The sequence below is a fragment of the Coturnix japonica genome, chromosome 10, assembly GCF_054131305.1.
Source record: "Coturnix japonica strain WE chromosome 10, WE-NBRP24, whole genome shotgun sequence".
NCBI lineage: Eukaryota > Metazoa > Chordata > Aves > Galliformes > Phasianidae > Coturnix > Coturnix japonica.
The window spans coordinates 1873788-1900147 of NC_140672.1; the positions used below are offsets into that span (position 1 = coordinate 1873788).

Consider the following 26360-nt stretch of genomic DNA (forward strand, 5'->3'; position numbering starts at 1 on the left):
ATGTGTAAAGAAACAAGCTTACACTCTAAAAGAAGAGATGGAGGAATTCTGTACCTGATGCAGAGATGGGATGCATCAGAGAAAGCATATCTCACAGGGGGGATAAAAAGCTGTAGTCAGTATATTTACAGCATAAAAACAGAAGTAAATGCATTGAGTGCAGCAACCCATAGTGTTTATATTCAGAAAGAATATAAACCCACCCACAAATACCTTCTGAGGAGAAAATGTTGGTTAATTACATTGTTAATAAAAACAGAAAAGGATGTCTTAGGTCACAGCTACAAATACATCTAAGGGCAATTATTATTTCCCCATCTACAGTGCAATCTGAAATAATAATCACAGCCAAGCAGAGCGCTGTAAGGTGATGAATTTCAGCCTCCCAAGGTCTTCATGTGTCCTCCCTTTCCTTCCCTCACTACTTTAAACAATGTCTAAACCACAGCTGAAGGCCACAACCTTAAAATTCAACTCACTGCAAACACCGTCACAGCTTTAATTCCTTTACTCTTTAATTTCACTACCTTTCCATCACTTATTACACAAGCATACACTTTCTATGAGGCAGCCTATAAAAGCACACACCTTTCCTTTAGAAAGAGTGAATGGAAACAGAGGTAAACATCACATTTACTTTAATTAAGCACTCACCTCCTGCTCCTGTTGAAAGATGACGACTCGCCCTCCTTTGTCTCCTGTTGCTAACAACTCCCCAGAATGGTTAAATTCTACCGTAGAAATTATATCCGCTGTGTAGGGAAGAAAATAAAGGGAGAAAATAAAGCCCACAAGTTAATCATGCCTCTGTGTAACAAATAGTGAAGAAAGCTGTGACTATAAGTTAAAAACCAACAGCAATCTATGTGAATAAAGCAACTGAAGTATGAAATACAAGGAGGAGCTCCTTTAAACATACAGAAGCTACTTGTAGAAGTTCTACATTAGAAACCAATTACCACATCAGTGAGAGTTCAGGATTTACGTAGTTACTTCTCAGAGCTGTTTTTCTACTAGGAAAGTAATGCAAGTAAAGAAACTGATTTTCAGTACGTACTGCAACACCAGTGAGAATGTGTGCATGCAGGTATTGCTGCATTTCCTCCATTCTCATAAAGGAATGGGACACAATCAGCACCATCTGACTGCTTTTTTTTATTGAGGACTTGTGAGAACTGCAGGGAGAAGCTCCCAGGCTGGAGACAGTCAGACCTGAGCACGTAAGGAACGCAGGGATGTGGGACAAGCAGCAAGAGTAGGATCTAAGTTTAACACAATGACTCAAAAACCTGAATACCTTTTCTGGATGAGCAAGCTTTACATTACCACCTATTTTTACGCAGAGTGCTAAAATTAAACAGCAGATAGATGTGACTTCTTTTGTCTATGTATAACATTCATCTTGTTTGTAAAGCAAAAAGACTGAAGGATTATGGACAACGTTCCAGCTCAATCACAACAACTTGTGCCCTCAAACACACTCACACTCCGCAATATTTTCCAATGCTAGAATCAGAACCCAGGCCATCTTTTGAACAACATCAGGCTGCCATTGCACTGCATTAAACTACACAAACCCAGCTTTCTGCAGAAGGAGGTACTTAAGGATTTTACACATGCAATTCAGGCTGTTGCACTTCCATGCCAGTCTGCGACAGACAAGCAATGGATCCATCTTCCCTACTGGACATTTTCTTCATCCTGTGTTTCATCCTTAAAAAAGAAGTTCTGTATCTGCTCATAAATCTTAAGGCAGAACATTGAAGAAGTGAAACATGTCAAATTTTCCTCTTATTTAATAACTAAATCAAACTTACATCATTTTCCGGCTGCCTTAAACACACGGGCGGTGGCCTCTGAGGACATCAGCAAGCTGTTCTTTAATAACTGCATTACACAGCAGCTTCAAGCACCCTGTGTATCTGCCTGGGAACTGCACAAAGCAAACGCAGCCCAGACAAGCAGGCCAAACCCCACTGCAAAATCCTCCAAGGTAAAAGATGCAGAGTCAGAAGCTTGGCATGAAGCTCAGCTGTGTTTGCTAATACACAGCACAGCGTGCCACATCACAAGGCACAGACGGGAGCCTATTTTCACTGCCACAATTATGTGGCATTGCTGAAACAAACAGGCTGAACTTTCTCAAGAGCGCTGTGTTAAGAACAAAACTTGTGTGTAGGTAAACTGAGATCCAGATCACTTGATCTGAGTGCACACCAGCATGTGCTTTTTCTGCCTACTGCTACCTGGTCCATTCATTCACATACTTGTGAACAAGAAGTGGTTTCTCACACCTGTAAGACCTGAGACTGCACAGCACTTAAATGAAGATGTGCTATTTAGCATCTACCTTCCACATGTGGCCAGCATGCAGAAAGAAGTGCAAGCCAATCTAATCTTGACTATACCACACAACACAAACCTCTTTGCTGTGATCCTCTGACAGGAGGAGACCTTAAGGATGCCATCAATTACATCAGGAAAAATAACTCACCTCTTAATACAGACAAGTTTACAAACAATGACCATTCTGAAAAGCATTCAGAAACAACACTGCCAACTTAAAACTGGTCATCCAGCACTTTACCATCAGTTTAAGTATGCACACAGGAGAACAGAAATTCTCTTTGAAAACTAGCACATACATCCACAAACATATTCACCACGCCACTTTTCTGATATAATTTACTAGAAAGCTTTGCAAGGTCAAAAGCCTCAAGTTAGAAGCCTTACAATCTACAGCAAGATCAGCCAGGGAGTTTAAATGCACCTTTTGCATTTATTTCGTGATCATCCAAGCTTGAGATCAGTGATCTGCAAGTTGATGCAACTCTTACTTTGTCTGTAGGCTCACGAACCTCCAGCAGCAAAACTTCCAATGCTCACATCCCCTGCCCTCCAAAAAGCACAGCGGGCTCAGAGTGCTGACATGACTCCTGCTATCAGTTCCATGTAAAAGATATCTGCAAGGACTTGGATTAAATGTAGTATTTAGTTCAGGAAAAATGCATTCCTTTTATCAGCAATTGCAACAGGAAAAGTAATTTTCTAAGCTCGAGACACACCTACTGAATTCTACGTGCCTTTAAGCTTGGGCTGCTCCTTCTCCAAGGACAAAACAAATGTGCTAAGGAAGGAGGCAGAAGAAGGCTGCCTTACAGCAGTCCCACAGCAAGGCTGAGATGCATATTTATCCAAAGTCAGAGCTGAAGAGCAAAGCAACCAATCATGCATTTTAAATCCAATAACTCACCGTTAAGGCTATTGTATTCCCATACCTTGCTCAAAGACAGAGACAGACATCAAGGCACTGGTGTTGAACTGGGCGGATTTAATAGTGTTTGAGAATTGACAGGGGAAGCATTTCATCTTCCGCAGCGCACCGATTCGCCTGTGTGTTTTCATCTGTATTAACACCCTTGTTGCCAGATAAAATCAATGTTATCCTTTGCTTTCCAAACGGTAACAGTAATCCCCATGACAGCTACGTATAGGGCTGGCTTTAGTCTTTCGATGCTGCAATGGGCAGAGCGTGTCCAGATCACACTGCCTGCTCCCTGCCTCCTCCCTGCTGCGATGCTGTTTTTTGTTGCTGTCTCTAGGTGGGAGTCGTGCAAACACAGAGGGCTGCTCTCACTGCCCAGGAGCATTTACATGATCCCTCCACAAACAGCTCCAGGGGGGGAAACACCCGAGGGAGCAAATGCATGTGGTGCCCCAGCACTGCTAACATCAATGGCTTTAGGTAACAGATGCATTCCATGTTCACTGTGGATGTCACCTTAACGCCCTCCCCTTCAAACACCAGACCATCAAAGAGATCAAACCACCACAACCTTATCTGATAACCACACTCCCATACGACACAGCTCCATCAGCACTGTATGTTAAGAGACTCACACGAAGTTACGCACTACTGCCAAACTCAGCCAGCACTCTTAAGCACACTACAGAAGCTTAAGAAGGCTTCTGGTCCTCCCACCTACTGCCACACAGTGGCAGGACAGAGTCTGCTTTCTCATGAGTGCTCAAAACCCAATTTTTTTTCCCCTGATGCAGCTCCTATAAGCTGATTTCTTGCAGCTGCTTCCAAAGTTACTTTTCTTTTGCACATCACCTTTATTTTTTACAGCCAGCTCTAAGCTTTTTATGTGTGGCGTCAGTGATGCACCTTCACTTGAAGTGTTCCAATAAAACCGTAACTACCACAAGGCACAGACAACACTTGTCTCAGAAGGAATAGCTTTGTAGTTTCCTTTCAGAGATGCAGAGACAAGAACATGGAGCTCTCCAGCTAAGACATCCATCTCCAAGTTCGGCTAATGGTGTGAACCACATGTTCACAACTTGCCGTGTCAAAGGGAGCCATGCCAGAAGCCCCCAAGCAGTCCTTACCAGCAGCAGACACCTCTTGCTATGTTATCCATGGGCAGAATGCAGCCACTTAATACAAGCCTGATTTGTTCCCTAGGGGATGACAGCAATTGTGGGTTCAGAATCTTTACTCAATATTTGTTACACCAACTTCTGCTATTTTGGGCAATTCACCTTACAAGAAAACAACAGGAATGAATGCTTAGTGCTGTAACACATGAATTCAGAGGGAGCTGCAGTACACTGTGACTGGGTAAATACAAGCATTTGAAAAGGCCAAAAAATGGACTAAAATAAGGCTGATATGGAACAAGAACAGAACCAAAATCCTGCCCATTATTAAAAGGTGGGAGCTGAGGTTGCCTCCATCTCAAACCAAAAAGCCCTCGTTTGAAAATTGTTTACAAGTGGAACCAATACCACAATGATTACTACGGCACAAAACCCTCCAATTCTTAAGAAACACTCCCTTTTATAATTAACATTAACAAATTTCATTCTGCTATAAATGTACATAAAGCTTGAAGAGTACAAGTTGCATTTGTCTCATTAACAGGACATGAATCTTGCTCTGCTTGCAGCCCCCCTCATGCTCATGTGCCAAAGCTGAAGTGCCAAAAGAGAAACTGCTCAGTCTGGGTTTGAGTAGCAAAAAGTCCCTTAAACTCTCAAATAACCCAACTCCAAGACCCAGTGCAGAAAGGTAGAGCTGTCAGGCACAATTCAGATCACTTGAAAAACTGAAGCTTATGAAAGATGACCAGTTTAAATGAAAATAGGCAGAACACGTTGTTCTAAAATTGGTGAAGAAATGTATCTGACATCAGAAATGCTGCTTCTTCCCTCTGCTTCAAAGGAAAGCAATGTTTGAAACCAGAAACTCAGTGACAGAGACCAAAAACCCCTCTCACACTTGGGAGGCCCCCTATGCTTTTCAGTGAAGGTATCTGAATTCTGAAGAATAATTCAATACTATGAGCAAACTTCCTAAGATGTCTATTTTTTTGGCTGATGTTTTACCTGCAGAACAAGACAGTGAAACAGCTTCACCAATTCAAACAAGCAAAAGATCCTATAACTCAATGATTTAGGTTCCAGAAAGCCCATCGTGAGCCTAAAAAACAATTCCATATAAAAATGTTTCCAATAATAGAGTAAAAGCTGTTTTATTAGTACAGAAGAGGCTATCTATTTTAATGTACCGTGAACTTTTTATAAACTCTGCTTATAAAACATGCTTGGTAGGCAAAACGTGTCACCTACTCTACAGCAGCAAGTCAATCACTGCAGCCAACAAAGAGCGCCTTTATTCCAGCAGACCTGGAAGGTTTCTGTGCAAGTTTTTGGAATCAAATTGATCTGCTGCCCCAGCAGCCAGCAAGTAAATGGGGGTGTTTACACAAGTGGAGCGATCTCCTGATGTTTCCAAGGACTGAACAAAGAATTGTAGTATTGAAATGTGTTTTGCTGCTCCTTCATTGTTTATACACCTTCCCAGTGGCTCCAAGTATTGCTTTGGGAATTTTCCACAGCGGATTGCTTACAGGTTGCAACTCTTGTCCTAAGGAGTAAAAAGACAACTTGGTAACCAGATGTGCAGGACATGACCTCAGTTTGCCAACCTTACGTATCGTCAAATCTGTTTTTGATCCAACTAAATATCAACTGATCAACCCAAGGATGCTTCAGAAACCATCTGGAATGGGAACACTAAGAAAGCGACTGTTAAGATTACTACTAAAGGTGCCTTGAATGGTTTGGCACTTTCTAACTAAGTGCTATTATCATGCTTATCAAGAGTCCTAATTTATTGTCTGTTATGTATCTGAAGCTAGATAGTAAAGTGTTCATCTCAAAGTGAATGGGAAAGCTGTATAATAAAATTAAAGAAAGTGACAATAACGTATTTGTGGAGAAGAAAGCTCCCAACACAACTACATGCACCAGGAAAAGCACAGAACCAAATGACAAGCAGTTTAGTACTGACTGTATGAAAAAGAACATCCTCTGCATTCCAGCCTCATCCCTAATTTATGTGTGCAGAGGGGGAAGGGAACCCCAGGATTCTGTAAAGTTACCATGACCAGTTTTACTATTGACTTCATTTCCCTTTTCTTCATTCACTTTCAAGAGTGATTCTCCACACTCATCACGTCTCTCAGAAGTGACCAGGCAACAAAAGCAAAGGCAGCCAGGGGAAGGCATCTGACTGCCCAAAGTACTTCTCAGGAGTCATCCCACACTGCCTTTAAAAAGATCTTCTCTTTGCTAGGAGAGGACATTAAAAAATATATTATTCTTTAAGAAACATGGGGATGGAAATATATACCAGACAAGGAAAGAAAGGGGTTGCCTTTTGTGGCCAAGCTTTTCACTGTGGTGCCATCAATGCAAGAGCCAGCTGGTTGGTCCCTCCTAAGTACCAGCCTGCAATACTGCTGCACACAAAGAACACACAAAGCACCCTAACACAGAGGGGAGGGGAGTTCCTATGATCCCCAAGCTAGCTTTGTGCTGGATCTGGCCCTACCAGAGTCAGAACACAACCATGCAGAAGCCAGAGATGCAGTTCAAGCAACAGACAACCAAGCTGGTTTTGTTGGCCTCCAAAACTCTGGGGTATCTCCTAGCTCTCCAGGCCCTGTTATGCTACAAATAATAAGCATATCATCATCAGTAAAAAGCCTCCCCAACTTCTCCATTTCTTCTCCTCTTTCCAACCACCCCAATCTTTGAAGGGAAAAAAATAAATAACACACTCTACATAACAGACAAGCCCCAGTTTAATTACATGTTTGACTTTCTATTTGAAAGCCTGGCTGATTTACTCATTGTTATCACCTATTTTACCTTTAAATTCCTACCCAGCTCCCTAAAACAAAGGCTGGACCCCTCCTCATTAAGCAGATCCCCTCCCACTGCAATGACAGCAAGATGAACTTGAACCTTGTTGGCACTGGTTTGATGTATGGCTAATAATTCTGGGATAGTTTTACTAAGCTCAACAACCAGAGAGAAAAACAACCCCGAGTCCATCTGCTCTGCACAAAAGCAGCTGCTCCTGTCTGCAAAGCAATAGCGATGACATTAAAACTGCAGAAAACAGAATGGAAGTAGAATTAAATCTCAAGTCCCTTTATAAAAGTACTACTTGTGAAATGGAATAAGAACTGAATATACAGGTGAAATGTTTTAACAAGGTAAAAGCAAAAACAGAACAATGACTTCCATCTCGGAAACCATCTCCTTCAGATTCCTTATACTGCTGTTTTCAAACTACCCTTGTTTAAAGGCACTTCACAGAAAGCCCACCCAGTGTTCAATACAACTCAAGCTGAACAGGGAGAGGCACACTGACTGCTTTATTACTTCTGTGCCATAAACAACCGTTGTGCCTCACTGAGCTGTTGCTGTTTGTGGGTTAACATTGACGAGCATCCACAACCCCATTCACTCAGTGTTTCCCCAGCAGTTATCACTCATTTCCTTTATGTCCCACCTTCAGATGAGGCAAGATCCCAACCAACAGGCCTGCTGCAACAGCAATGACTTCTACAGATACAGAAGACACCACAGAGAGGCATTACCATCACCTCACTTTTGAATGCTCCACCATGTATCTCAGTTATTTGATGGAGGCAAGAGGGAGAAGAGGAACGACCCCATCTCCAGAACACACTGCTGGATTTGTAGGACACCATTAAGTGAAATGCATTTCTATCCACCTGTACAGTGAGTTTACACTTCCAACAACAGCTCCCTAGAAGAAAGAATGAGATAGTAAGGAAACATATTTAAACCTCAGCCCACCGGCTTCCTCTCCGCCTATAGAAGGAAATCAATGTCTCCAGCACACACAGCTCCAAGGCCCTTGTGGTGGCAGAGGGAAAACAGGACAAAGTCAAAGCAGGCTTGAAAACAGGTGGGATGGATGTGCAGCAGCACTGATGAATCACTCAGTGCTTCTTACCACTGAAAATGACATTAAAACCTTCATCTATGTGAAATGAGTTAAAGCATTCACATTCAAATTAATACAAGCTTTGGGAAAGAACTTTTAAGGCTTGATTTAAAAGTTGATCGACCCACTATGGACCTGGTGAATAAGAGCTGCAAAAATCACTGTGAAAATCTTCTCTTACTAAACTCGTAACAACAGCAGATAGAAAAATGTTCTCTCAACATAAACAAATGCAAAGCTGTTTGGTTTCCGGGTAGAAACCATTAACCCTCATCACCCTGATTAATTACTTTCTATTTTTAAACCATGAGAAAGGACATTACTGCAGCTCCTTTCAGAACACATGCATGGACATATCCCCACCTTCCACCTTCTGCACACACCTGAGCTGATCTACCCCTGTGATCCCCGAACCTTAAACTGAAGGGAAAGAAAACCTTTCTAGAGTCTCTATGTTACATTATTAGCTCAGCAAATGCATTTAGAAAGACTACCATACATACACATAGGACATTTTGCTAGGAGAAAAGCTTGAGTCCAGTATTCCTTAAAATACGCCAGGAAGTGCCTATTTGCTTTTCCTATTCACACTAATTCAGGTCTATTGTTGGCTGAAACAAAGGTCTTTCAACCCTCATCACCCGTTCCCAGGACATTTGACACCGGTTTATTAATATCATAAACAGAAGAGGCACAAGTGGCACAAATCCAGACCCACTCCTGGTACCCGTCTTAAATAACCTTAGAAAGGCGGGTGAATAATCCCATCGCTTGTGGAACTACAATATTTATTCACAATTAGGAACAAGCAGTTAAAGGTCACCTTTTCTCCTTGGGCCTGTTCTGTACAGCTACTGCAATAACACGTTCCCAAGAAGCAGCTCAGGTCTGCCCACAAGCTTTCTTCAACCAGCAGCACCGTTCTGCCTTCCAACAGAAGAGTAACCAATGGCAAAAATCAACATTTCAGCATATCTAAATACCAACCAGCTGCTCAACATGAAAGCTTCTGGGGGGGGGGGTTGCTTTCCAAGTCACAAAATCCAGCTGTTGAGAGCTTCCAGCCTGTCAAGTTTGCATCTGCTTGGAGGTAGACAAAGTGAAAAAGCCAACTGGGCCTCCTAGTAGGACATGCACCAATCCCAACCCACTGAAGGGAAGCTCCTCTCCTGGCAGGGCTGGGATGATCAGGATAACATTTTGGATATGTGGCTTTGGTACATAGCTCCTCACTACTGTCCCAGCACACAACAGTCACACTTAACCCAGACAAATTAACTTCCCGTTAGATGCAGATAAAACAAACCCAAACACCACAGAACTGATACCACTACTGATACAAGAAATGATAGTGGCTGCCATTATGGCAACAGTGCATCCCACACAGTTTGTAACAGCCCAGAACACTCATATAACTAAACTCTGACTGGTTTACACACCAAAAATAAGTGGAATAAACACACGTTCCTCGGTGCTGCTGCACAGCACTTGAAAAAGTCTTTTTTTAACCCTAAGTGAAACCTGAGCTAGAATGCAAGCCCAGTAAAACACAAAGCTCATGGTTTGCTGGAAGGGAGGAGCTGGACGTGCTACCATTCTCTGTGCCTACAGTGCATCCCTACTACTGAGGAAGCATCTAAAAAGCATCTAAAGCAATGACTAAGTGGCACAAGAAAGCACAGGGCCGCCTCCATTTTGCACCTTGTTGTTCCACGTGTTCAGTATCGCAGGCACTGCACCTTCCCAGCACACACAAGTCCTTTAAAGAGGGTAATTGGACCAAGCAATAACAACCAGCCCACGCTGGTTACATTTCTAGTACTGAAACCCTATTTAGCTAACAAAACCTACACAGATTTATGAGATGCTTCCCTGTTAGATGACGACAGAAGGGTTAAGTTATATCTGTATCACACAGAATTTACAGTTTCTTGTCATTTCTGTCCTTTATACAACTACAAGCAGATCAGGCTTTAGTTAATGATAAAGGAACTAAATTAACCCAAGCAGCAATGATCCTTGTGCATTCATGATGGAAAACCTGCAGCACCAGAGCTCAGCTGCACTGCTACACATGCAGCTCCCCCAGCATAAGTCCTGCTTCAACCAGCACTCTGTGTTTCTAACATAGAACAACATTGACATTCATGTTAAAACTAACATCAGGATTCCCCAACATCTTTTAAAAGAATTAGTGTTACTGAAGCTTTATTTCTGCAGAGATAAAGATAACATGCTGGCAGCGCATCCCTTTTCCAAGAACAGGCTAATTACTCCTTGTGGCAGAAGTGTTTCACTGTATTGCCAAGCTGTTTTATTTATACTTTAGCTTTCTTTGGGAACTGTTCTCAATATGCCTGGGAGGAACGAAGAATGTTCTCGAAACATCTTACACTCAAATACCATCTAGGTCCTAAAAAAGATAGAAGTGTCAGCAGCTAAGCTGCTCCTCCCATTAAGTCATATCCAATCAACAGCGCCAAGCCCCCACTCCTGCAGGAACTCCATGGGTACTTGGGCTAATTTCTACCCAAGACCAGCATGCAATTCCCACGTATAAACCTTACACACTCCTTCACCATGTATGATGTTAAACATTATGAAAAAGCATCATTCAATATGGGAGGCTACGCTTTAAGCACACACTTCCCAGGCTGTACGCTATCCCTAGATGAAGGCTTTTTACTAAGCAGTAACATTGGAAGCTGGAAGCTTTGCATTAAAGGTGGCACTAACAAGCTCCCAAAGCCTTCCCAGCCCTCTTCTATGGTTCCACCCTCATTCTGTGATGACGGATGATAAACAGGTTTGATAAGCAGGGACTGAGTGTAACACCGCAGAGCACACTGCTCAGAGCACAGATTTCACAAGGGCTGAGCTCACATTCAAGCTCTTTGACTCCATTTAAATGAGGTTCTCTGCTTGTTAAAATATTTAGTAGCAACAGGCCTAGGGGGACAGCAGCCCTGTGAACCAGGTGAATCACTGAACTATTTACTCACCTCTCCAAGCTCAGATGGTTTAGAAGCTTCTCCTCAACACAAGAAGGTATCTTACTCAAGACAGCTTGCACCAATTAGAACAGAACACGCCTGCACCAAATTGCCCTTATGTTACTTATCCAAGGCTATGTTCACTCAGATCTGCACTACAAAGCGATCTACGTATTAATTCACATAACCAAATACCCATTCAGCACAAAATGTTAAAAGGATCCTTTAATTTAGGTGGCTGCTCTTAGAAAGAATCAATTGTTTTTACTTCATGCTGTATTTACTTACTCCATGGCATTTGCTGGTGTAATTGGGTTTTTTTGATTCAAGTACTGGAAGGCCACAATGAGGCCTCCCTGCAGCCTCCTCTTCTCCAAGCTAAACAATCCCATTTCCCTCAACCTTTCCTCATATGAGAGGTGCTCCAGCCTTCTTATCATCTTATTGTCCCTCCTCTGGATCTGCTCAATGAGCTCTATGTCCTTGCATTGTTCTGAGCCCCTGCTCACAATCCATGGAGGCATCCATTCCTCACCTCCATCACAGCACCCACACCGCAGCACCAGCCTCCAACACAAGCCAAGCAGTCCCCTCGGAAGACCTTACTTCAGATATTTTCAGGAGCTTGTTTGTGTTCCGAAGTAGTGCAGAGCTATTTATGGAAAAAAGTCTGCTGGAATCGCAGCCAGAATTTCAATAGGCTGCAGAGCACAGAAAAGCCAGCGGTTCGTTCTCTGTTTGCAAATAACAATATATTTGGAAATAACACGCCGCGCTATTGTTCTGCTTGGATATAACAGAAGCCTCTGGGCAATGCCCTTCTTGATTTGTCACTGAGAATGCCACGGTGAAGAACATGGGAGTATCCCGATTTTCTCTTTGCTGAAGCCATTACAGAACACACACAGCAAGTTTGCAGCATGTTAGGAAAATATCAGGAGCTGACAGTGCTTTTCAGAAGGGGCTACTGGAACTCTGCAGCCTGGATGGCATTTTTGTTTAGCAGCAAGCAATTCCTGGAAACTATCGTGCTGTTTCGAGCTATTCCCATGCATTGTTTGACCAAAGCTTTTATTTCAGGGAAAAAAAAGCCAAGGCCATGAATTCCTATGGCTTTTCATCTTCAAGTATCACACTGCAGAATGCAAGAAACCTCTGCCCATCAGACATGTCCACTGCATCCCACCAAGGAAGGAGAATAAAGGCAAGATAATAAGAAAACCACCCTCCCCCCCCCCCCTTCCATTATGGCCAGCAAGGGATGCAAACCATGCTGGTGAATGCCAGGCAATGAGCCTGAGGAGCTAGTTTAAAAGAGCAGGAATTGTATGGCACCAAACAACTTCTACTTTTTAGTAAGGCTTCTTAAAAAAGGATCTCAACACATACACAGAAAGGTTATAAGGCAGAGGAGGGCTGTGCATGTTCTTCCCTTGCTGACTTCTTCATAGCAACAACAGCCAGCAAGGAGGGCAGGTGAAGCCAAAAGTGCTCCTATATGGGCTGTACTCCTATTCCATCATTTTCCTCCCTCCCCCCCATCACCACGCTTAATCCTCGCACAGGAACACTGAGTAACAGAACAGAGGTGACCTCAGAGCACAGTCATAGACAACAATTTAGCTCAGAGATTTTCAGGAACAGCAGAGGGATGGGGATGTTATACAAGCAAGCAGGTGTGGTATCCCCAGGTTTGGGATGAGCTTCCTCACATCAGGCTCCAGGGAACCAGCAGTGACACATGCACCATGCAACGTTCTGGTACTGAAATGCTGCCTGCTTCTCTTTGCCAGAGACAAAACTACTGGGTTAAGCACAGCACACACCCACAAACAGCACCAAGTTAATCCTTCCAAAAGGGGCTGCTGTAGAATGAAGATGTTCCCATAAGGAATGCATGCTTCAGCCTCCAGAAGCAGCTGCCACCTCTATGACAGTGAGCCTGGAGATGAGGATTCATAGAGCATTAGGGCTAACTATTCATCCCATTCCCAGGCCACATTTCAATACAAATGAGCTCAAGATTAATCATTCTAAGTGACCCCATACGTGATGCACCAAACACTACCTGGATTTCAGTTTCATAAGGAGAAGGTCCAGCAACTCTCAGAGTCTGTCAAAATCATGATCACAGTTAAAAGGAATATATTTTAATGAATTGATTTTGTCAAATATACACAGTTCTATTTCCTCAGCTTTTCAAAGCCACGCAGCATAAACCGTGTGCCTGGACAGCACTCAATTCCCAGAGCTGCAATACAAGGCACGACAGCCAAAAGCACAAAGGGAAACATATCCACATAGAGATGGACTTCCCAGGTATGCAGAATGCATTCTCTTACAACACAACTCTTAAATCCTCTCTTCCTGACCCTGATTTTCTTTTCCCTCCACAATTAGATGTAAGCCTATCTGCCAGAGGGGTGAACACATGACCCCAATAGGCCGAGCTCCTTAATGGTGCTATCACTTGTGGATTGCTGGGAGGAAAATACATTTGTCCAAAGGATGTCTGACCACGTTAATAATTTCTCCTCCAGTGCTTACCAAAAGCACGAGAAGTTGGAAGAGAAAAAGCTCACAGCTACTTCTATTTCTGTAACCAAATCACAGCCATACACAAACCTCCAGTAATCACCTTTAATAACATTATCAACATATACTAATAACAACCCCTGATGCCTTGGTTGCTCTCTGTACTACAAATACTTTTAAGTATTTATGGTACTGTTTATTATGAATCAAAGAAAGGTCTGGAAAATACCCTTAAAGCCAACCCTGATTCTGGTGCCATCACTAACTGATGTTTTCTCTGGGGGTGATACAGGACATTGAAGGTTTAACTGCATGCAGGGCAGCCTCCTTCTACAGCATCTACACATAAGACAATACATTAATTTAGATGAAGGAAAAAACCCCAAACAAAGGATCAGTTTTTCAAATCATATTAAGAGCGATGAGACACAGTAAGAGAAGATTATCATTTGTTAGATTATCTAAAGTGCTTTACTGTAAAGCAATCAGTAAGTAATCCAGCTCCCAATTAACTGCTATTCTTTTCTAGGAGAAACTAAACCATACTGATAACAAGACAGCTTGAGAAAACAACCAAACAACAAAGCTAATGACAATGCTGAACAAGTCGAGCACGGCTTCTCTTTTCACACACTGCTTGTGCAGATGCTGGAGGAAAAATATCTGTTCTATGAATACCAGTTCTGCTGCAGAACAGCATCACTGACAGCCCAGTGATGATGGCATTGCACACGTGTGTTGCTGGGTGTGCACTCAGTGCAAGGCAGCTTGACCACTGGTGTGTCCCTCTCTCCACACCAGGCAGTTCTGCACCCCCAGCCCCTCAGGCACATCTTCATCTCCCTCTCACTGCACTGTCACTGTCTGCACACCCACACACCCATGAAAGTTCCAGCTACTGTATCAGACTGAACTAAAATACCAGCCTGGGATCTCTACCACAGCAGTGATATTTCATATATTTATTGCTGGCCTTCAAACAGCACAAAGCACATCACAAACAGCAAAATTCTAAGTCCCTTTTTGTTCATTTAGTTTACCATTTGTAGCAGCACAGCACTTGAAGATCAGCGTCTTGTACTGACTGGACTTAAAATCCTATAAGGATACTGACTCTCTTCCAGAGTTCCTCCTCTTCCTTGAGCTGCTTGATCTCTTCACACTACGCTGTCACAAGCAAACAGCATTGAGAACCAGAGAAGGGTTCAGTTCAGCTGAGAAAGAATCCAGTCAAAAGCACAATTTGAAGCATTTTTCAGCTGGATCAGCTTCCCAGGCGAGTTCATTGTGCAGTTACATGAATGCTGGTGCCAGCAAAGTGGGAAGGAGTGCCTCTTCAAGCAGAAACGCTGCCAAACATGTAGCCATGGCCTAAATAGGCAAGTCAGAAGACGGCAGGGGAAAAAAGAAAGGCAAACAGCAAAGCTAGGAACACCCAGCTCTTAACTCTTACATCAGTGCTGCATCTGCCAGAAGCTCTCCTGATTTTAGCTCTCTCCTGCACACATTCTATATAGCTACAGCCATCACAGAAGCCCGCTGTGAGGGCACGAGTAACCAAAACAGAAGCTTTAGGATGCACCTTTCAAATTCAAAGCTACAGAGCTGATCGTGAGCTGTAATCCAGCAGGGCACCCCCAGACAGCAAAGCTGCACTCCTTTGTATAACCCCTGTGTGATGGTCTGATCATTAACCGCTTTGCCTCCTACTGCATCAGTGCCCATTACAGAAAAGCCTAACCACTGCTTCTATAACAACACTATTGTGTTTCTTCTGTGACTGCTGCCCACAAGCTCAGCTGGGTAGAAGCCCTCCTTCTCATGTGATCCCAGCAACATCCTTCTATCCAGAGGTCAGTTAGCAGCTAAGCCAACAGTACAGGACACACCACAGCAAGGCAGGACACAGCCATCCTCTCTCTACATGGAGGTTCTGCAGCTCTAACTTCCAGTGCTAACAAATGTGACTTGACTAAGAGTTTTCTGATAAGGCAAGAGAAGACAGTGAACTTCACAAGGTGCTGAACTGCTCTTTTATAGCAGTTCTCATTCCTGACTTCAGTTTTCCTCACTGTTAATGGCAGCTATTTTGGTGTACTGAAGGCAAACTGAAGCAATAAGCGCCCACAGCTGCTCTGCAATTTTGAAGTCAGCCAAAAATAAACACAAAACTACATCTGAAAGTTCTAACGTACCTAGAATCAAACAGAGAAAACATTCACAAACAAGAGAAATGCAGAGCCTTGTTCTTATCTCTGACCCCATGCAACATGTCCAGGGACAGAAACATAAGAGACTTCATCTGTTCATCACGTCACCAACTGCAACAGACTGCAGCACCACTGTGACTATAAAGAAACACGAATGAAGTGACAGATTAACAAAGAAGCACAGAACAGTGCACAGCATCAGAGCCAGCAGCACCCATAACTCCTGCAGAGGCACCAAGGAGTTAAACAACTTGTCAAAGAGATGTGGAATCACTCAGGGCCAAAGCTTAGGACTTAAGTTCCTGGCTTCCAGCCTTGGATGGAGACTATCAGACTTTTACGTATCTTTGGATTACACTTGAAAGAACATTTAGATAGAGCAGCTTGACTCTTTTCCCTCTGCCAAGTAATTAAACAAATTTGACTTAATTTGTTCTGAAGTATGAACTCATTCCATTAAGCCAGCGTTCAGTTTTCAGGCAGTCTAAACTTACAGTTCCTAAGCTGCTTCCAACTAGAACTGCCATCATTACTGTACCTTAGAGAACTTAACAGAAGAACAAAAACAAACTACATGACAAAGAAACAGCAGAAAAATCTGTTTTTTTCTGCAGCCATTCCCACAAAGGAACCATTAGAAGGTCTCCTTTTGAGCACTTCTGACTTACCTGCAGTGATGGCACCAAAGGGGACGACCTCATGCATTACAGGTGCTTTGAACACCCTGACCACTGAACTGAGAACAATCACTGCTCTCACCACCAGAACAGTTCTGCCTCATCTCGCGTTCTATCAGCTCTGGAAGATCCAGAACCAGGACAAGATGAGCGCATCTGCTGTAGCACTGAGCTTCAGCAAGACAAACAAAGCAGAGAAACGAGGAAGGCTTCTGTGGAGCAAAGAATCTGCTGTTTGAGAAGCAGAGAGCAGAAGCCATGATCCATATGCACTGAGAGGCACATCCTCTTCACTGCTCCTCATGGAACCATACCCCTTCCAGCTGCCAAGCCTTTGCCAAAGCAGAGTGGCACAGGAAGGCCCCACTTCTGTCTTCATTCAACAGGCTTTAGTAACGGCTTCCCCTTTCTTTTCCTTCCATCCTCACCATCCCTCAAAGAAACACCGTCACATCCACCTACCACACTGTAAAGCCAGAAAATTAACAAGTGTCTCATGATAGTTTGTGCTTCAGCCATCAAAAACCAACTCAGAAGGATCCACTGTGACCAAAGCACCTGAAGAGCTGTAGATGCTCCCACTGCTGTACTCACACCTGACTCAGATGTGCTGGAAGCTGCAATAGCAGCATTCTTCACAAACTTTATTAATTTGCTATTATCACTGTATTATTAGAAGCACTGCTCTCCATTCACTTATTTCTAGGCAATGTTTCAGGGAGACTACTGGGTTAAACTCCACTGCTTGCTGCAATTAAGTAGATGCAGTTTTCTTGATTGACACTCCCCAGTTTATGTTAACTTACGTTAACTTTTCTATTTAAACATCCTAACATTCTATTGAGAACAGGAAGAAAACAGGCAGGGAAACTCCTTCCAACCCTGGTACTACCCTCAGCAAACTGGCACTGCCCTCACTCATGGGGGCAAGCAGAGCCCACACTCATTAGCTTGCAGACCACATTGGCTAAAGGACCATTGAAGTTTCAGACAGCACCGTTTTCTTAAGGTTTGGCCATAGAGCCTGCCAGAAGAAAGCAGACAGTGGGGAGGGAAAAAGGCCACAGCAGGCTCACAGCCACTAACAATTTGTCTGCTGGTATTCTGAAGGAGGACCAGAAGCATGCAAAACTGCTGTTCTAATTCCACGAGGCTTCATCTTATTCAAGCAAGTCTAACTTAAAGCCAGAAACCTAACTTAGAAAAGGAAAAGGTTGAAGGTTTAGCTTGATACATCATTAACCTTTTCAATGTATAAAGCATAGTAGGAACTCCAAACATTGCATGGAAGGTAAAACTGCATTACAGTTACAACAGCTGGCTTCCTACAAACTTCAACAAGCAACCTGAGACCCAAATAACCAAGAAGAGCTCAGAAGAGCTCCTAAAGATCCATTACAACCAACTATAACCCCACCTCTTAGACCCCATCCCAGGATGCAGACACACACGTCAGATATCCTGCAGTACAGTGAGACTTTGGGGAATCACCCCTCATGGTGCAAAGCAGAAGGCCCTGCAGCAGCTAAGGACAAACTGCTTCCTGACTCCTGCCTTTCCACATCCCCATAAAAGCCACTACCCGTAGCTCATTGCTATTACACGCAGTCAACGGGTCTGTTTTAATGAAGAATTATTTGCAAGCATCTGCCACACAACCGTAATTCTTCCCAAAATTTGCACCTTGAGGATTTAGCTTGACGTGCAATTAAAAATAAAGGTTAGAGAATTTAAACTCGATCAAAGGAAATATTTACTACTTTTAACAGTAATTCACAGCTCGTGCCTCAAAAATATACTTCTTCAAAAGCACTGCTGTGGTGTTATATATATGTCATAATATGCAATTTCCATGTTGTTTCTAACACACAACTCCCCCTCCAGCTTTGAGGTAAGCAAGCAGACACAAATACTTCGATTTCATCCTCCTCTGGTTAACAGAAGTTGGGAAGACTGAGGAAAAATAATCACTCTATCAAATGCTTGGATCATCAAAGAACACCAATATTAATTAACTGCTACACCACTTCCCTGTGGGATGCAAGGATCACGGTCCAGGTTAGGAACAGCAAAAGCTGAGTGATGGGGAACCTGAACTGTTAGGGAAGACAACTACAGGTGGACACTCCTGAAGGCTGAATGGAGTCCTTCAAAGCACGAAGAGAACCCTGCTGGTGTAGCCTGATCCTGAATCGAATGCCCTGAATGCACATATGTGACTTGGGCCCTTATGTTTGAGATTGGGAAGATCTTAATCAAAGAGCAGCTATAAGAAGCCAGGGGAAAAAGGATAATCTGAAAGATCTCTCTTACCTTCTGCTACATCATCATCCACAGCGCCTTTCACCTGAGAAAAACACCACTGAATGTCATTTCCTCCTCCAGCTCCTGAAAAAAAAAAAACACAATACAAAAAATGAGACCCCCCACCGCAACAGGAGCCGCCGACTCGAAGCTTTCAGACAACACCGCGCACACCCACTTCCTCAGCAGCAGCGAGGTCGGCACAGCCACCCCTCCCCACCTTTTCCCTTTACAGATATTGTTTTTGTCCTCAGCACTTTGCTGGCGTCCACCAAAGCAGCTTTAGCGGCAGAAGTGGATGGGAGCAGCTCATGGGGCTCGTACTGCTGGCACCAAACCCCAAAGCATCTTATTACACACAGAGCTGCTTCCCACTTTAGAAATCAAAGCCCTCTCTCCCAGCACACACAAAACCTGGTTGGGAAGCAGAAAAAGCTCTGAATGTGCAGAATATTTCAATAGAGAGAAACCAAGCGTGCCATTCACTCCCTCCCTTTCCAAAAGCCCCCCGAGTTGAACTTATACTGAAGGTAAAGGAAATAATTCTACCATGAGTTCAGCTCAGGAACGAAAGCAATTATCAGCTTAAAAATAGAGGTGAATAAAAAGCAAAGCAGCAAATCCGAGTAGAAAAGCAAAGCAGCGATAGGAAGCGATGAGCTGTAATACCATAAAACACAGAGCGGAGAGAAAACTTGAGGAACATCCCTGCCCCGGCGGGAGGCGGCGATTCATTTGAACCCCCGAACCAAAACACGGCACAAAAAGAAAACCACCACCCATTTCTCTTTTACATCGACTTGTGAGCAAATCACCGCCGGGCTGAGGACATACAGGAAGGGGCTGACACGGGCCTGCCCTGCTGCCTCACTATTCGTGGTCCGGCCTTTTCATTTTAGGGCAAAGCCAATGTCAAAATGGAACTTTCCCTCGACGCGGTTTCGAGCGGGATGAGCAACAGATGGCAGCGATATGTTAATCCAAAGGGCTGCTGCCATTCTCAACATGTAGAAGGGACTGCACCCCTCTCCTATATCCATCCATGGGAAGGATGGAAGGAGATAAAGAGGTGGGAACCTGAAGCCCAAATACAACCCAGGGCTTCTGTGGGGGTGCTGAATGTAACCCATGAGTGCTTGCAGCTCGCTCTGCTTTCCTTCCTGAAGGATTAAAGCAAAGCAAAGCACACAGCTGGACCTGGTGCGGGCTCCAGCAGCACTCAGCAATGCCAGAGATGCCAAAACGCCTTTAAGCAACGATGGAACTGCAAAAATACCCCCCCAAAGAGCCCCCCACCCCCACACAACCCGCTCTCCTCCTCCTCCTCTCCAACCCTCTTCCTCCGTCATTCCACGCTGCCATGGTGCCTGCTGCTAAAAAGGTGACGGGCTTGGAAAGAGAAATCAATCACTGCCCTCCATGCATGATGGCGAAAGGCCGCCTTCTAAACGGCTACGTCCAACCGTGCCGTTTTCTCCATTTATTTTTAATAAAAAAACAAAAAAAGAGGAGGGAGGAGATTGGAGAGAGGGGGGCAAAAAAAAGCCCAGCACAAACCCGCTGGAAGGGCGATGCAACCTGCAGGAGAAGGAACGCGTTCCTAAAAGCAGCCTGCCAGGAAAAGTCAGGAGGAAGAAGGAGGGAGAATCCCTCATTGCACGAGCAAAGCTCCGGGATGCAAGATGGAAAGCGACGAGAAAGGACGCACCGAAAAGCCCGTGTTCCCTAATTACAGCCCCTCATTTATAAAGCTGCGGGGACCCCACATCGCTCGGGGGTAACTTCCCAATCTCCCCCCATCCCCCTCCATGCCCGGCGCTCCCCTCGTGCCATTTTCATGCAGGGCCGGCTGCTGAAGCTGGAGACCGACCAGGCGCTCCCCAACCCGGGGGCGGCTCCACCGTCTACAGCCCAGACCGCCCCCACCCCGGGGGCAGCAGCCCCACCTGCGCCCCCCTCCACCCCGCAGCAGCAGCAGCCGCCCCTACCCCTTACCTGCCATGTTGGGCTCGCGAGAGCGGCCGCTGCGTGTCGGTCGGGCTCGGCGCTACGCGGCGGTGCCGCCGGTGCCGCGCTCGGGGCGGCCGCGGGGGGCGGATGGCGGCGGATGGTGGCGGGGGTGCGGCCGAGCTCCGCTCCTGGGGCTGCCCCCGATCCGCTCCTCGTTCCGGCCCACCCCCCCCCCTCAAGGCAGCTCTACTTTCAAAATGGCGCCGGGCGAGATGGGGCTGACATCACCCGGAGGGGGGCGGTGGGGGCGGAATGGGGCGGGGCGGTACAAGGCGGCTTCCGTAGTGTATGTCCGTGTGCTTCGCTCATTCATTCCCATTCTCCATCCCATCTTTACTTTCAGGCTCTGATTTCACCCAGGAAATCATTGCCCTTCTCAGCTCGGAGCCATTTTTATCCGCCTTCCACTTCGCAGATCCCCCATCTCCCCCTACACCCACCTGTCCCGTAATTAACACACAGCACTGCAGCCATCACTTCACCACCGTCTATTTAAGATCCCAGAATGACCCGGGTTGGAAGGGACCTTAAGGATCATGTAGTTCCAACCCCCCAATCTCAATCATAACCTCATCAGTTCACAGATATCTGTGCCAATGCTGCCAAGCAGGGCCATGAACCTCCAGATCTATTAGCCCAGGTTGCCCATCCAACCTTGCCTTGAATACCTCCAGATACAAAGCACCCACAGCCTGTCTGGATTTGGGCCCATTGAGCATCCCTAAAGAAGCTCCCCCTTTGCTGACAATAGCAGGACACGGGGAAATGGTTTTAAGTTAAAAGAGGGAAGATTTAGGTTGGATGTTAGGGGGAAGTTCTTTACTAAGAGAGTGGTTAGGTCCTGGAACAGGCTGCCCAGGGAGGTTGTGGATGCCCCGTCCTTAGAGGTGTTCAAGGCCAGGTTGGACAGGGCCCTGGGCAACCTGATCTAGTAAATGTGTATGTTTGGTGGCCCTGCCAGGCAGGGGGTTGGAACTACATGATCCTTGAGGTCCCTTCCAACCCGGGTCATTCTGTGATTCTGTGGTGCACATCAGAAACCCAGAACCAGTCCAGCTTGCAGGAGAAAAGCATCTTTATTAATGCAACCCTCTAAGGCCGTGTGTACAAATCAAACGGTTCTTGGGAAGAAAAAGCAATGTTGGGAACGCAGCGTGTAAACGGGTGTTCTTTCAACTCACCTAAGTTTGGGAATATCTGGAGCCACATATTTTGCTTAGTCCATCTTGAGAGCAATGCAGAAACCTGGAGAGAAGCAAATATGTTGGAAAGCATTCACAACCAAGAGCTCCTCCTGGACTATCATGGTGCTCAGAGCCTTCCCTTAACACATGGCCCACGTCTTCCAGAACTCAGGATCAAATCCACTCAACTCTACAGATCTGTGTATTCACCGTACTCCAGACCTGGCACAGAAGCTGCCATCCCTCGTGCTTCAGGATGCCTTAAAGCCATCCTCACCTCTATACAGAAGGGAACAGTTCCAAGCGAAGCCCCATTGCATTCTGTATTACTACTACAGAACTTGGCCCTTGTAGCAGAACGGGCGTTGTTGCAAAGGACTTGCAATTAGCACTGTAATATAAATTAACGAAGCTTTAGCACATACCTTATAATTAGAACAAAGTCCTTCTTATAAAAGACTTAATATCACGCTGCCAGAACGAAGGATCGTAATTCCAAACGTTTCAGGTTTTTGTTTTGAGCTAACTGAGCTATAGAACATAACGGAGTATAATAAATAATTAACATTAAATCACAGCCACGGTAATTAGTAAGACATCTTGGGAATCACAGCCTTTGCTCGCTTGCTAATTCAGACAGACACACATTCACGGTAGCATTAATGGCTGGGGCACATTAACAGCAGAATTTTGCAGCTCTGCTTGGAAGTTTGTAAGCACATACAGAAGTTTATAAGCACATACAGAGGACCCTTGAAACCAAAATGTGACCAATGGCCAATTAAAAGCTACACATTCATATCAAATCACTGATCAAACAACTACAGCCCCAGGAACTCTTGGGGTCACCCGTCCATTTCGTATCTGCTTGGCTTTCCTAGCAATTTGACCCATTAGACAAGACTATAATTAATTACAACAGCTCATATTAGGAATTAAAAGGAGTAATCATCACCAAAGTTATCACTGGAATTGAGTAATAGCTGGGTTCACTGCAAGTTAACATCAGGGCGATGCGATTCATTCCTGCAGCACGATCTTTGGGGCTTCATATGGCCTGAGCACAAAGTATCTCAGCAAAAGGGGTTTCTTCATTTCATGCCTCTACGCATGAAGCCACTTAATTAACAGCCATTATCAAAACCGTGCCCTGCCTTTAATACTACCAGGTGGAGATTCATGCTCACAAGAGGTCAGGCAGCCCCTGCTTTGTGATAAGCAAGCGGCTCATGCCATCTCCAAAGCGTCAACGTTATTGGATTAAAGCTCTGCTATAACAAGGGGAAGCCTCAGCTTTCTCTTTCAGGAATCACAAAGGCTTTTCTTCCTTGACTTCAGTCTGGTTCAAGCAAGCTGAAAGACTAATTAGACTTGGAAAGAATTTCATGCACTCATTAAAGTTGTAGTTTGCAAGACCGGTTTAAAACCAGCTCTGAACTTGATCTGTTTAGAGCAGGTTTAGGTTATAATGCCTGAAACCACCATTTGCAAAATACTGGTTTAATGGATTATTTAAGCCCAATTTGTAGAGGATTTGGACACCTGAATTTTGGCAGGAGATTCGTTTTTCAAGAGTGAAGAATTGAAGGCAAGAATGCAAGGAAAGCAGGGCTTCTGGGGAGGAAAAATGGCCCTGGAAGTAGTGGGCAGCAAAACAAGTGTGTTTTAATTAGGAGGGCTTGTTTGGGAGGGTAGGAGGCATCTCAGTATCTTCTAATTACAAAGACTAATAAAAGAGATGGCTAACTTGACATCCATACAAAAGTTGCATTCTTACCATATTTAATTTTCTCACTAGGTTTTGATTGGCTGTGGTTACTGCTATGGGAAGATGAATCTGACCACAAAATAAGGGACTTACGATGGGAAATGAGCTTGAAACTGAAAGCACGGCTACAGGGCAAGATAGGGGATGCACCTGAAGGAGGCTTAGTCCTTATCATCTATTAGGAGGGATTAACAAAGCACGTAGTTCAGGATCACCTGGAACCTCTTCGGCTTCAAATCTTCCACCTCAGGGTGATTTGATCTTAACCCAGAGCTCTGAAACCTGTTAGCAGCAGAAAACAGACCACATAAACAAGAAAAGAAGAGCAGAGCAAAACAGAGACATTAAACCAAGCACCAAGAAACACAAAGCGAGATATTCAGGAAGCACTTTAGTCTGATAAGAGCAGTTGCACACCAGACTGCAATGCAAAGAAAAGACCTTTCCCTATTGGGAATACTCTCAGCAGAGCTGCTCTGTGCCCGAGGGCAGAGCTGCCATAGTCCTTCCCAGCTCCAGTTTTCACTGCTGATGCAGAGAATCTCCATCCTTCAGCCTGAAAATACACTTTCTTCGTACCTCTTCTGAAGATGTTCCCAAGCAGATAAATCCAAACACATAGGACTCAAAAACTATTAGCTTGGCTGCTAGAAGAAAGATGGTTAACGTTCCTCAAGCTTGGAATCTATTAAGGTAGACAGAATGAGCGCAGCAATAAAGTAATCCTTACAAAAACACAGTTTCCAGGGAAAACACCACTTTGTGCATAGACTTAACTGAGAATCTGCTGCATCACCCAGAAGCACAAAGCAGCTCCCAGGTAAGAAAGGCTTTGTTCACCACCACCTTAATGAGGCACAAGGCAGGAAGGGGAGGAGCTGAGACAAGAAACCTGAAGGCCATTGCATTGTTTTATGTTTCTTTCCTTTTTTCAATCTATTTTTTTTAACCTCTAAACCTCCTGACCTATATGCTGAAGTGTTTATTTTGGGTGGAGGGTTGCAGTGGTGTTGAGGGAACAGAATTGCTCAGTCCTTACTAATAAACTTAAATAGGTGATGTAAGTAATAGCCTCAGAAACCTCTATGAAACAAATCCCCTTAACAAAAGCAGGAAGCTAAAGCAAGTGTGTTACAAACATTGCTGTCTATGGGATTTCCCTGTTAGGTTTAATAGTGAGGTTCAGTATCTTCTATTTTAGATCCCTCCCGAAGCGATGTTCCTATATGCATTAATTAACAAGCTATTATCCTTTGCTGTGTGTTGGAATAATTACACCCACACAGGTTTACTTCAAAAGGCGTGAGTAAATAGAAGTCTTAGTTTGGGTGCTGTAGTTAACCTGTGTATATCACTGAAGCTGTTAATAAAACATATATGAAAGGCAGCTGATCTAAAAAGAGATCCTTAAAGACCACGGGTTGTGGGAAGAGATAATTGAATCAATCTGGGATCAAATGCCCTTGAAGACTTTGAACTGGAGCATCCTTGCTCTTGATCCTCACCTCTACTGAAGCCTCGTGCTTTTGGTGTCTCATTGTGCCACTGATGGAAGTGAGGGGCTATGGACAAACTGATGTCCTGGAATCACAGGAAGACATAAAGAAATTCAACTCTTTGGAGCTGAAACTGTTAGGAAGCATCCCTTGCTTTGCTCTGCTTTGCTTTGCTTTGTCACACAGTTCTGGTTGCAGGTTTGTAAAAGTCTGAAGGTATTGCCAGGAATGAACTGAGAAGGGAAGGAAGGGAGGCTGAAATAGCAGACTGAATTGTTCCATTCACATGGCTTTTCTGCTAGGGAATAAGTTAGCAGTGTAAACAGGAGAGAGGTGTGGTTTGCAGATTGGACAGGAAATCCTTAGTTCTAATCCTTGCTGTGTTGTTGATTCCCTTGGAGACCTCGAGCAAAAGCTTTCTGCCCCTATTTTATTTTTGCCTTGGAAATGAACTGGGGTTGATAGCACTTCATGAGCTTCTAGGAGCAGCCTTTCAGTTAAAACATTTATAACGTGCTTTAAAAAGAGCTCGTGGTGCATGGGCTTGAAAGCAACTCGGCTTCATGCTTGAGGTTGTTTCCTTACTCTGCTCTGAGCTCCAGGGACCTTTGGGGGCCCAAAACAGCCTTTGTTTTTCTTGCTTGTAACAATGCAAAGCAGATGATTTACCCAGGATATAAGGAAATGTAGCCCCACCAATAGCCATTGTCCAGAGTGATTTGTGCTCAGGCATTGCTCTGCTGCCCCTACACACAGCATGGCTGCGTTTCGCCCCAGTGCCAAACCTTATCTCCTCTCATTCTCTCCTTTGGTAAAACTAAAATGAGGCTTGTTTGACAGGATGAGGG

General features: G+C 44.4%; 1 protein-coding gene and 2 long non-coding RNA genes across 5 annotated transcripts in view; all 3 read right to left on the reverse strand.

Moving 5' to 3' along the window:
• PPP2R2A (protein phosphatase 2 regulatory subunit Balpha) overlaps positions 1-21228 on the reverse strand; it is a 30181-nt gene extending 8953 nt beyond the window's left edge. The window contains exons 1-3 of one of the 3 annotated variants that reach the window (XM_015882972.3): positions 21050-21228; positions 19064-19138; positions 655-752 (exon numbers count right to left, since the gene is read on the reverse strand). In XM_015882972.3, coding sequence (XP_015738458.2) covers positions 655-752; positions 19064-19138; positions 21050-21056 — 180 coding nt within the window. In that variant the 5' untranslated portion in view covers positions 21057-21228. Of the gene's footprint in view, positions 1-654; positions 753-14903; positions 15173-19063; positions 19139-19723; positions 19858-21049 lie in introns of those variants that run through there. The other 2 variants (XM_015882971.2, XM_032448907.2) reach the window with 2 other exon arrangements.
• Positions 5525-10789, reverse strand: LOC146759125 (uncharacterized). Its single transcript, XR_014932232.1, has 2 exons — positions 6954-10789; positions 5525-6877 (listed from the first exon to the last, which is right to left on the reverse strand). It is a non-coding gene; the product is annotated as an uncharacterized LOC146759125 (long non-coding RNA).
• Positions 21229-22233: 1005 nt separating the features above from the next.
• On the reverse strand, positions 22234-24703 carry LOC146759126 (uncharacterized). The gene is made up of 3 exons (XR_014932231.1): positions 24596-24703; positions 24232-24298; positions 22234-22309 (listed from the first exon to the last, which is right to left on the reverse strand). It is a non-coding gene; the product is annotated as an uncharacterized LOC146759126 (long non-coding RNA).
• Positions 24704-26360: the final 1657 nt, after the last annotated feature.